The following is a 12,062-nucleotide window of genomic DNA, read 5'->3' on the forward strand; positions in this document are numbered from 1 at the left end:
CATGTTTTGTATGTCTCTGTCCATCCAGGCTCCTGACGTTCAAGTTCGCGGGGACGTCACGTCCGCACTTGAACTTGCGGCTCAGGGGGGCTTTTGCCATTTTTTTCATCTCGCTCTCTCTCTTCTTCCCTCTTTCCCTCTCTCTCCCTCTCTCTCTCCCTCTCTTTTTTTTCCTCGCACAAAAAAAAAAAGCCATGACTGCTATCCCACAATTCATCTTCCCTGCGCCATCTTTGTATTATTTCTAATTTATTTTGGATGTCAAAAGACATTGATGAAGATATTTTCTCGGGAGCCTCCTTCCTCCGCAGCCCGGCGCTCCCGATGTGAGCCGCGCGCTCCGCCGCCGCCAGCCCACCATGTCGCGCCGCAAGCAGGGCAAGCCCCAGCACTTAAGCAAGCGGGAATTTTCGCGTAAGTAAGCCGTGGACCGACTCCTTTAATTCCCCTTTCGCGGATTTAATTTTCTATTCGAACGAGAGCGGGAAGAAAAGAAATAAAAGTGAGAGGGAGCGAGCGAGCGGAGTAGATCGAACTCCCGCCGCCCGCAATCCCGCGCCGCTCCGGTCATCCCGCCTCGTCCCGCCGCTCCGCGCCCCGGCCCCGCTCCGCAGAGCGCCCCGCGCGGGCGGGCATCACAGCCGGGGGCGGGCGGGCGAAGCGGAGGGCAGCGCGGCCGGAGCGGCAGTGGGCGCCGGGCGGCCGGGAGCGAGAGAGGCGCGGAGAAAGTCCGGCGAGAGCAGCCCGCAGCTCCTCGCCGCTCGCGCCTTCGCACCCTACGCGGGGCCAGGGGCGAGGGCGTACGGGTGCTCGGGCCCGGCTGCCTTTTGTTTCCATCGCGGGGTGCGGGCCGGACCCGCTCCGGCCGCTCCGGGGGCCCCGCCGCCTCACCTCCCCCCGCGCCCCGCGCCCTCTGCGTCCCCGGCCCCGACTCGGCTCGGCTCGGGCTGGGGCGGGGGGCGGCCCCGGGCGGGCGGCCGTGGCGCGCCGAGAGGGATTCCCTCCTCGCCCTCGCCTCGCGTTGCCTCGCTCACTTACTATTTTTTGGAAGATTTTCAAAAAAAGTGGAAGTGGATTTTGATTGGGAAAAATCTCGTGTCTGAATGTTTACAAGCGCCGCGTGTGCGGGAAGCCTCCTGCCAACAAACACAGACAAGAGCGAGCCCGGGCTGAGCGCACACCACACACGCACTCGCGCTCGCACACTCGCACAGCCGCGAGCCCCGCGCCCGCGTTTAAGCCCCAAACCCAACGTGCTCTCCCTGGTAGAGAGAAGACGCAGCCCGGTCCCGGAGCGCCGCTCGCCGCAGAACCGCCGCTCCCCGCTAGCGGCACCGCGCCCCGGGCGGGACACAGAGAGCGGACCGCTCAACGCACAACAAAGGGCACCTCGGGTTGTAGAGAGATGCGGGGCGAGGGGGAGGAAGGGACAGAAAATCCCCCTTTTCTCGGGTGAGCGGGCAGAAAGAGAAACAATACACACTACTCGTGGCTGTTTATTTTTTTCCCTTTTATTTCTTCCCATCTTTTTTTGCCATTATTCCCAGCGATTGTAGCTCCTTCCCAGGGCCGGCACAGGACCCGGCGCGACGCGTTCAGTCCCCGTTCACGCTTTGCAGAACTTTCCGGGCCGTCTTCCTTCCCTCGCTCCCTCCCAGCGCTCTCCGCACGTTCCCGCATGCCTTCCTCGGCACTACGCCGGCGCTCGGCGCTCGCTCCTGGGGACGCCTCTCCCGAGGCGGGGGCCGCGACGCCGGCTGGCCCACGCCGCCGCCCCGGAGGGGCCGCCCCGTTCTGCGCGGGCCGGGCGGCGGAAGGACGCGTAGCCGGGCGCGTAACCGCGCGGCCGAGGAGGTCCGCACGTGTGCGGCCCCGGGCCGGGCCGGGGGCGGGAGCGGGACCGGAGGAGCGGGACCGAGGAGCCGGACAGGCGGGATGCGCCGGGCGGGATGTGCCGGGCGGTCGCTAGGAGGCACACCGACATCAAAAACCCCGCCGGCAGCGGACTTGAACCTGGCCGGTCCTCTGCGCCCGCGGCGCGGCCCAGGCGGGGGGGAGGGCGCGCCGGCGGCCCCTTCCCTTCCTCTCCCTTCCTTTCCCTGCCGGCCCCTCTCCCCTCGCCTTTGTTCTTCCTTTCTGCCGCTGCCAGCAGCGCGCCCGCCGCAGCCGCCCCCGGCCCGGACTCCCCGCAGCCACCGCGCCCCCCGGCCCGGAGGGCTCTTTTTTTTTTTTTTTTTTTTTTTTTTTTTTTTTTTTTGTGGGGGTGGGTGGCAACTTTTGCTCGGAGTTTGGCCCCCCTCTTCTCCCCTCCCCCCGGGCCGCCCAGTGCCGCTGCGCCTCGCCCCCGCTTTGGGCTACGAGCTCCGGCCGCAGTTGGAGCAAAGTTGGCACGAGGAGACCACCTTTCCCCCCCCTACCCCTTAAGCTTTCCTTTCTGCGCTCCTGAGCCGGGCCGAGCCGAGCCGAACCGGACCGGCCTCGGTCCCTCTGCGCGCCGCTTCCCTTCTCGCCTTTCTCGGGCAGGCGAAAATCCGCGCGGGTCCCCGCAGCCGGCGGGGGGAGATTGTGGTGCCTGGGGACGAGGAAGAAGGAGGGAGCAGGAGGGCGAGGAGGAGCGGAGAGACATGTTCATGGCAGAGCAATTTGCATTAAAAACAGGGACGAGTGATTAGGTGCCTAGGCAGGGAATTCAGCTTGCACAAAAATTAAAGGACGCATCCGGCAGCTCAGGGGTACACCAGGTGAATTGTGTATTCGGGCTTTATTTGGAGATCCGTTTTGTTGTTTGTTGTTGTTGTTGTTGTTGTTTCCTTTTTTTGAGACAGTAGTAAGAATACAGCCGTGTTCTGCTGGCTCTGCTTCCATTGGAGCTGAGTGTTGTGCGAGGAGTGCGGTGCCAGCCGTATTTCATACATTACTATATAATTCTCGTTAATTAGCAATAATTTACATTAAGAGCATAGAAAATGTTGAGGTTACAGGTTTTATATCTGTACATTTGATCATCTTGTTATTTTCAAGAACTTTGCCTCCTATAAAATTAATTAGGTGAAATGTGGAGGTGTAATCAGCAACCTCTGAATTACCACTTCATTTCCTGGGTTTGATTGTAAATCAGCCCCGGCAGAGCAGACTTTAGCAAAGTCTATTGTTGTTTAGCACTACTTTTAACTGTCTGGTGTCTCAGCACAACGTTCCCTTCCCCTGCTAAATAACACTGACGGCGTCAGAAATAAATCAGGCCGAGGGAAAACCTTGTAATTGAGGAATGACTGTGCAGAGCTCCTTGCTGAGAGAGCTGCAGAGGGAACGCTGTTTATTTTGTGTGTTTCGCTGTCCAGTTGGTGAGGTAGAAGTTGGATTTACAGCTCGGCCCCAATATCTTTGTCTGCTGTGTGCAGCGAGCTACAGGAGGAATTAGTCCTGTGCTGCTTTGCTCCTTCTGTCCGAAGACAAGGGATGGCTGGGGAGAAAAATGGCATGCAGCAATCCCGCAGCCCATCCCGCTGCCGCTGCCCTCGGGTGCCAGGAATGCAGCCGCTTGCTCTGCGTGTGGGGAAGGAAAGCAGGTGATTGAGACGTTGCTTTTGTCAGTCTGAACGTAACCTTCATCCTCCCGTGGTTGACCTTCTGTTAAATGAGAAGTGGTACCAGAGGCAAGAGCTGCTGGGCTGCATCCCCGTGCCCTACTTGGAGCCGAGGTATGGGTGGCAGCCTGCTCTCTCGATATGATTTCATGCAGCACAACTGGGAGCTACTCCAGATCTTCCTCCCCAGTATTCAGCCAAGGCAGGGCTGAAATAAATTTGACCTGAGTTCACACGATTTTTGCACTTTATCAAAATCAGTTCCAATATCATGCAGCCAAATTAAAATCTATTTTTTGATTCTCTGTGGCTTTAAGTTCATTAAACGTGAAATTGGCAGCTTGCTAAAGAAGGTCAGACCCATTAACTGTTTAGGAGTTGCATTCCGTCTTGCCCATGTTACGTGGCAGTGAGTGGCGGTGCTCTGTGCCTGCAGCACCTTCTCTTTTCTGCTGTTGCCATTAGCGTGTGCGGTGCTGCACAGGCTAGGGAATAACACTGTGTTGCTGTATTTTGTTCCGGCAAGCCTACAGTGGTGGGGGCTGTACAGGCAGTGCTGAGGTATTGTCGTGCAAACTCAGGGAAAAAAAAAAAAAAACAGGCAAAGAGAAAAGAAAGACGACTCTACCTTGTTAGAGCATCCTCTGATGATTATGTGAACAGAAATAGCCTCGTAATGAAGCTTTTTGGAGCTCATTCAGAAAATTTGTCAACTTTGACAACGTTAGCTGAGGTATTTCGATCTCAGAGAGCACTTCTCTCTGCTGTTAAGAACTGTGGCATTTGCTTGGCCATGCTGGTTGGTGTATGGTGAAAGGCCACCGGTACTAACATGTTGCAGAGAATTTAAGCGTGCCTTTATTTCAGGATGAAAAAGGAAAAATGACTAATTGCCTCATGTCCTTAAGTGTTGTACCATATCCTGTTTAGTTGATATTTCCGGGTGGTATTGTTGGTGAATTTGGGATTTATTTGAATCCCGAGGAGCAGCTGGATAGCAAGAGGTTCCTCCTCCCACCCCGCAGGAATTTTGACTGCACTTGATTTTTATCAGTTGCTTCTCTGCTATTTCTTTCTTTCTTTTCTCTCCCCTCCCTCTCTGCGAGCGGCTGCTGCTTTTTTCAGTGTGCAAATTGTGAGCCACCAACATGGGCAGTGACACACAGGCACGCGCACACCGTCTCCCTGCCTCCCCTCTGCTCCTGCTCGCAGTGCTTGTGCTGCCCGCATGTTGCACACACAGGGTGTGTGTTGGAACCTTTCCTCTGCATGTGCACACGTGTCGTTCATGAGCAAAAATTTTACAAAGTGGGTCTGGCTTGGGGAAATACACCTCTGTGTGTGTGTGAGTGTGTGCAGTGCTTTCAGCCTTGAATTCATGTACATAAATAATATATCTGGCGATAAAGCACAGTATTCACTTGTTTTCCTAGCACTACCGCAGCTTTGCAGCACCTTCTCAAAGACTGTTCATTTGATTTTACCAGTAAATCGTTAAATCGAGTCAGAAATTTGTCCTCATCCACGAGAGCAGAAACTGTGGCAGGGTTCTGTAGGCTGTGGCTGCTCCTGCACAGCGTGTTCCCGGTGGCCAATAAATTTGGTTCCTGTTGCAGTGGCAATGGTTGCGGGGCACCTCTTTGCTGGGGGGGCCACACAGCAATGCTCAGGGCTGGGAGCTTGGTGGGTGCTCCTGTGCCCAGAGCTCATTACCGGAGTTCTAATGTGTCTCCTTTTTTTTCTCCAAACGCAGCTGAACCTCTTGAAGCCATTCTCACCGATGATGAACCTGACCATAGCACGTTGGGAGCTCCAGAAGGGGACCATGACCTCCTCACCTGTGGCCAGTGTCAGATGAACTTCCCGTTGGGGGACATTCTTATTTTTATTGAGCACAAACGGAAACAATGCAATGGCAGTCTCTGCTTAGAGAAGGCTGTGGATAAGCCACCCTCACCCTCACCAAGCGAGCTGAAAAAAGCATCCAATCCCGTGGAGGTTGGCATCCAAGTTACGCCAGAGGATGATGATTGTTTGTCAACGTCATCGAGAGGAATTTGCCCAAAACAGGAACACATAGCAGGTAAATTAAAATGAGGAGAAGTGTTTGCAAGCTTATTTCTGTTCCAGTTGTGTGTCTGTCTGTGGTCACACGCAGTGGAGTCTTGTGCCTGGCTGTGCTCCTGGTGGCTGCGCAGAGGCAGAGCAGCAGGCATGTGCGACGCAGCCCGGCGTGTCTGGCAGCACTGTGTGCAGCTGCACTCACATTGAGCCGTGCTGCAGCCGCTGTCGCGCTGCAGGAGGAGGTCCGGCGCTGTGTGTGTGCGGGGAAGGAGCTGTTGAGCCGTGGGTAGAGCTGGCAGTGAAGGAGTTAAGTGAGCATCAGCCAGCCTAGGTTCCATATTGGCTGTCAGCGTATGGACTGTAATTAAACACAGCCCCATGGCAAAGTGACACCACCGACCTTGACTTTAAGATGCCATTTTCGACTGGCCAGGCCAGAGTAGAGAGGGCAGTTGCTGAAGCGCACAGACATGCTTATTCGAAAAGTTTAAGGGCATGTTGGAAATTTCAAAAGGTTGGTTTGACAGGAAAGGCCGCTCTCTGCAGCCTGCCTCCTCAGCCAAATGATAAATGCCTCTCCGCGCTCACTTTTGTCTCTGATGGTGGTTTTGACAGATGTATCTTGATTTTGTTTGTGATTTACACAACCACATGTCATCCGTACAAATGTCTGAGGCCGAGTTCTGCTTTGTGCAACAATCGGCATGAAGTGTGTTTTAAAAAAAGGGTAAATAATTCCTTTTCTTAGCATATTTTATTTTTTTTAAACTGGAGAGCCATTTGCTGTGCCAGTGTTCTGTAAATGAGGTTAAAAAAATTCTGTATCCTCATTTTGCCAGAAATGGATGTTGGGGGGCTTTTCTCGGAGTGGCACAGGGCAGTGCCCATTTCCATGTGCTGACTGTGACATGCAGCAAATGAACACAACAGGAGGCTGTGATTAATTGTGTGGGAGCCTGGTGGAAGGGATTTGTGGTCTTCCTAGAGCTGGAGCCATACTAAATCACCAAATATGGAGGAACGGCGGTGTAACTCTGTATTTACATATTGAGCCGCTCTGCTTCAAAGGCAGAATGCAGTATCTGTCAGGCAGGAATTAGGAGCAGTCCTCTGTGGTTCCAAATAGCTGTTCAGGCTGTGAGCTGGGCTTTGGGCATGCTGGGGAACTCCTCGGCACAGGACCTAGCCTTGGGGATGTTGGCCAGAGCCCACCTGGTGTGGGACACGTGTACTCGCGATGCCCGGCAGCAGTGCCTGGGATCAGCAGCAAGATGCAAGCTCAGGGCTGGGATAGCCATGGGCTTTGGGCTGTGGAGTCCCTGCAGTGAGCCTTGGGTACTTCCTAGCTTTGTATCTGCTTTTCTCTGTCTATCAGGAGATACTGAGTTTATGGGTTTAAAAAAAAAAAAAAAAGTTTTTTTTTTTTTAAAAAAGGTAGGAAACTGCTTTTGGAAAAGTATTCAGGAATTGAGTGAGCTGATGCTTTCTGCTGAGAGACCAGAAGATGTGCATTTCGCAGCAATGTAAAAGTGTTCCCAGTCAGTTGTTCCTCTGACAGAGGTGCTGGGGGTGGGCTGTGGGTGCAGGGTGTGCTCTGTCTGCGGGTCTGCAGCCAGCAGCTGCTGTATTCAGCAAGTCTCCTTGAGTGAGGAATGGTTAAGGAGCAGATCATCTGCAGGAGCAAGCTCTGGGACACTGAACTCAGAACGATGGCTGCTCCAGTGATGGCTGCTCCAACTGGCATGGATGCATTGCAGACCTCCTGCTTCCAAGGATGGAGTGGTAACAGCACTCCAGTCAGCCTGCACACCCTGAGTACGCCAGGGACCCCGTGCATCCATGCAGCCTTAGCACCCTGAGCACCTCGAATACTCTGTGCAGCAGTGGGCAATGCACACGTGTGCGTACCTGGCTGCAGGCGGGTGAGCGATGCTTTGATGTGATGTAAAATTGGGAGCAATGCTGATCTGGCGCTGTAGCTGAAATGCCATAAATTTAACTGGGAATTAATAGGATCTGTTGTGTGAGTCCAACGAGGCAGCTTTCATCAATATGTATGTCAAACACTCAGCACCAGATAGCAGCAGGCTGTGATTTGCGGTGAGTGCTGCGACCGGGGTTTAGCGATCTGGTCTCGTATTTTACAATAGGGGGAAATATTAACTGAAGTATCTAGAGATCAGTGAATGTAAAATTGCTGTTCACTTATTGAAAAGGCTGAAGAAATATTTATCGTCCACTCGTGTCAGGTTGTAGTGTTCCGCTGGTTGGATGTATAAATCTGGGGGAATTAAGGAAGGCTGTTTGGGGCAAGGAGGGACCCACAGTGCTTCCCGTCTTGCCAGAGCCCCTCTGGCCGTGGCCGGTGCTGATGAGTGCCAAGTGGCTGCATGGGGAAGAGGGACGTCAGTGGGCAGTGCTGGCATCCTTTATTCTTGAGCGTCTTGTTGGATTCAAATATAATAATGGGAAAAAATAACATAAGAATTCCCTCTCATAATCAAAGGGAAAGTGGACATAATTTGGTACTGAATTCTGAATCAAGTGCATCTGATTATTGCTGTTCTCAGGAGATCATGTCTGTGTCAAGTCATTATGCCACAGAAATTTTTTTGGATTGTTATTCGTAGCTGGAGTGGCCATTAGAATTCTGCATGTTGTAAATTGCAATTCCTTATTATTTTATTTTGTTCTGAGTAAAAAATCATTGAGATCTGAGCAGAACACTTAGCGTTGCATCTGGGCAATAAGATAAAAACTTGAATTACATTCATGGGGGAAAAAATGAAAGTGGAAGCATTTCAGAGTGAAATTCACTCTGCTTTCTTTGAATGAAAAGGAGTCAGATCAGCCTGTGCAGCTCCCCAAAGGAAAAACCGCACGGGTGCTACCATGGGCTTGTTGCTGGAACCAGCCCTGTGTGCGAGCCCTGTTGGTAATAAATAAGGCAGAGAAAGGTTGTGAACTGGCAGCTTGGCTGTTTTGTTAAAGTACAATGTCAGAGAAACTCTTTCTAAGACAAATTGTAAATAGAAGTGTCACAATGATTGCATGATTGAGCTGCAGAAGTGTCTTTCAATTGTTGGCATTGTCAGAAGACTTTTGAAAGCTTAATTAAATGTAGTGGCTTGTATGGCTGTGAAATTTACTTCTGGGGAAAAATGTAAAAAATAGGGGGATCAAGTTGTTGGAACACTGCTCGTGCAGGGCTGGAGAAGTGCCTGTGGTTTGTTGGCCTTCCCCAGTGCCTCTTGGAAATAACGCTTTTTGAAGACACAAACATGTGATGCCAACATTGTCCTTTGTACAATGTAAAGCTTGTGTTTGTTTTCCTATCCTCGCTGTTTTAGATGGCTAATGTAAAGATGATTCTTTATTGGAAAAACAAATATGAGGCAGGTAAAAAGTTTTCCTCTGCTTCAGCATGATTGTTCCAGGGAAGTGAAGAAGTGTTAATACCTTCTATCTCTTTTTTATTTTGTTCTCCGTCAGTCAGATCTTCTTGTTTTGAAGATCAGAAATATGTTTTGCATTCTTCCTCTTGTTACATGTGATACATAATTGTGAAGCACCCTGTAGGCTGAAATGTGTCTGTGGCCAGAGCGCTCATGGCCACAGAGGCAGCCTGCGGGTGGTACGGGATGCACTGACATCATGTGCTGGGAGCTGGGAGCTGGAGCAGGTTCGGTCCCATGGAGCTGGTCTGAGCAGTGCAGCTGGAAAACGAGGCAGGGAGCTGAGGAGGGCTCAATTAACCACCTTCTAATTAGCGCGGTAAGAGAAAGTCTTTCTGAGACATCTCCATATTTTTGTAATGCCTCACTTAAAGTAAGGGCATGCACACAGTTTGGTATGTGCAACCCTCGGCACACAAGCTTGTTTTTTATTTAATTCAAACAATGAAGACAATTAAGGATGCTTGAGAGGCAGTGTCAGGCAATGGGAGCTCAGACTCCGGTTGTTTGCCTGCATGGATCCTCATTACAGACAATTTTTTTGACAAAATTTCCTCCCAGCTTCAGCCCGTTTTTGTATCCAGAGCAGCAGCCCTGCAGTAAATGCCATTTAGCACTGAGCTGAACTGGCATTGTGCCGTTCCAAGTGCAGGACCTGCTGGCTGAGTAGCACCACTGTATCTCACCCCTTGGAGCTGCCCGGCAGGTCTTGGCTTTGTGCGGCCATTGCCGAGACATTGCAGGATTTCATCAAGTGTGCTAAGCTCAGTAGGTTTTAGTGCACCAAGACTTACATTTGTACAGGTAAGCGTGGCCCCACAACTAGCTGGTTTGTTATCTTGACCCTAGAAGCGTGCTGGGCCTGGTCCGCATCCCCAGTAGCATTAAGTGCAGTAGGTTTGGGCCTATCGTGGTTGATATCAGCGCATGTTCTATTGTGACTTACTGCATCCTTTAACAAACAGCAGGCTCATTAATGTACCCACAAAGGATCACTGTAGTTAGGCTGTGTTTTCCTATTTCCTAATGAATTTCCAGACTGGGTTCCCGATCCCAAGTGAAGGTGTGTGGCATTGGCATCAAAGGGCACCAGCCAGTGCAGACCGAATTGAGTGGCGCAGAGCCAAAACCCTAAATTGTTCTCTGGTGCTTCCCAGAGATGTCAGTGCGTGGCGCTGGGTCACTTTGCTTATCAGCTCTGCTGGAGGGACACACTGACCATGTCTCCCAACCCTTGGAATTTGCACCTGGGGGGCTTGGAGAGAGCACAGCGTGGAGATGTGGGCTGTGTGGGGTGCAGTGCAGCAAGGATGGCCCCATCCCAGCATGGTGCTGGTGCTTCTCTCTGCTTTGAGATGGGAGCACAGCCATAGCACCTTGAGGCAGCTCTCAGGTGCGAGCTCAGATGAGTGCGTGGAAATGTCCTGTCAGATGCAGCATAGGAATATTAATGCTTTCTTGCCACCGTGCTATAATAAAGCCACACACAGCAAGCTTAATGTGCAGCCGGCCTGGGGAATTGTACAAAACTTAGAGAGTCTAGCGTGAATGACAGCGATGGAAAAAATATGAATGTGCCACAGTTCGTGTTCTTGTTTTGCTTTGATCTAAAGCAAAATGAAAATATCTGCTTCCTTCCTTCCTCATTTTGTAGAGGTGCTCTTCCTCTGCAAAATTGGTTAGTAAGTGAGGGAAGAAGGAATGAAAAGGAAGAACGTGGCACAGAGCATGGTTATTTGAAGCATGCTGGTGTCAGCCTGCTGGGGAGTTTTATTATCCCAAGTATCAGCAAACATCCTATACTTGAAATCATTTGTTTCCTTTTTCAGTCCCTTTTCGTATCAGGATCCAGCTGAAACAAAGAGTGTAGCCACCACACACGGGGGTCCCTGCTGCAGGTGTGGCCTGAGGCTGCGTGGCTGCAGCCTGGGTCCTCTGGGTCCAGGAGCTGCCCCTGCCAAGCGGTGTGTTCCACTGCGGCTGTCGGAGGGCTTTTTGTAATGCGTTCTATTTGCTGAATCAACAGCTGTCAGGAGCAGTTGTAGGAAACTCACAAAACGCACAATGAAAACGCGTAACGCTTCCCAAAACAAAGTGCTTGAAACGGACTGCCAGAAAGCTGCTGAATTCTGAGTTTGCAAACAGGGCACCAAAGTCTTTCCTCGGCCCCCTCCCTTGAGACCTCTGAGCCCGACTGCTGTGGCTCTGCTGGAATTGCACCCAGGCTGCCGCTGACCGACACTGCCGGCCCGTGTCGGACGGTGTCCGGTAGAGTCAGCCTGAGCCTCCATTGCTGCGTTTCACAGCAAATAGCTCAGACACCAAGACCCGAGAAAGAAGCAAAGCCCGACAGCTGCAAAACCCCCAAGGAAACGAGGCTGTGCAATAGCTGTCAAGGAGGAGCTGTGCTTCAGGTAGGCGCTGCCGAGGTTCCTGGAGCTGGCCCCGCTGAGCGCAGCGGGCGCAGGGCAGAGGGCTGCCTGGGGCTGTGGGTCCGGCAGCAACAGGGCCATTCTGCTCATGTCCTCCCGCGCTGTGTGTGAGTGCAGGGCAATTACACCTACAGCATGATCCCAGTGCAGATAGGAAACCTCTGCCTAACCAGACAATGGAATTACTGCGGAACAACAAAGGCTTAGAGAAGAATCGTGCCTTCAGTGGTGTTGTTATTTTTGTTGTGGATATTATTGCTATTATTACTACGACTAATACCTTTGTTAAATAAACAGACCTTGCAGTTCTTCACTCCTTAGGATAAAGTGAGCAGTTTAATTTGGAATTCATTGCTTGCGTATGTGATATTGTAGGCTGCAAAATACGAAATGCAAAAATAAAACCACCGTCTCTGAAAATTCGCAGCAATTAATTTGCCTGTGGTGTTACTCTGCTGCACCATCACAGCTGGGTGTTTCTGGACGTGGTGCGAGTGTCTGGGTGTGCTTGCTTGCCAGCCACC

General features: G+C 51.8%; 1 protein-coding gene across 9 annotated transcripts in view; it reads left to right on the forward strand.

Annotated features, from left to right (window-relative positions):
• The first annotated feature begins 344 nt into the window (after positions 1-344).
• Positions 345-12,062, forward strand: part of BCL11A (BCL11 transcription factor A) — a 59,034-nt gene continuing 47,316 nt past the window's right edge. For 5 of the 9 annotated variants that reach the window (XR_014881721.1, XR_014881723.1, XR_014881722.1 and 2 more), the window contains exons 1-2: positions 345-414; positions 5,341-5,670. Coding sequence is in view for 6 of the 9 variants with exons in the window: in XM_085218460.1 (XP_085074586.1) it covers positions 360-414; positions 5,341-5,670 (385 nt within the window). In the remaining 3 variants the exon portion in view is untranslated. The other 4 variants (XM_085218465.1, XM_085218464.1, XM_085218461.1 and 1 more) reach the window with 4 other exon arrangements.

The sequence above is a fragment of the Meleagris gallopavo genome, chromosome 2, assembly GCF_905368555.1.
Source record: "Meleagris gallopavo chromosome 2, MGAL_WU_HG_1.1, whole genome shotgun sequence".
NCBI classification, from domain to species: domain Eukaryota; kingdom Metazoa; phylum Chordata; class Aves; order Galliformes; family Phasianidae; genus Meleagris; species Meleagris gallopavo.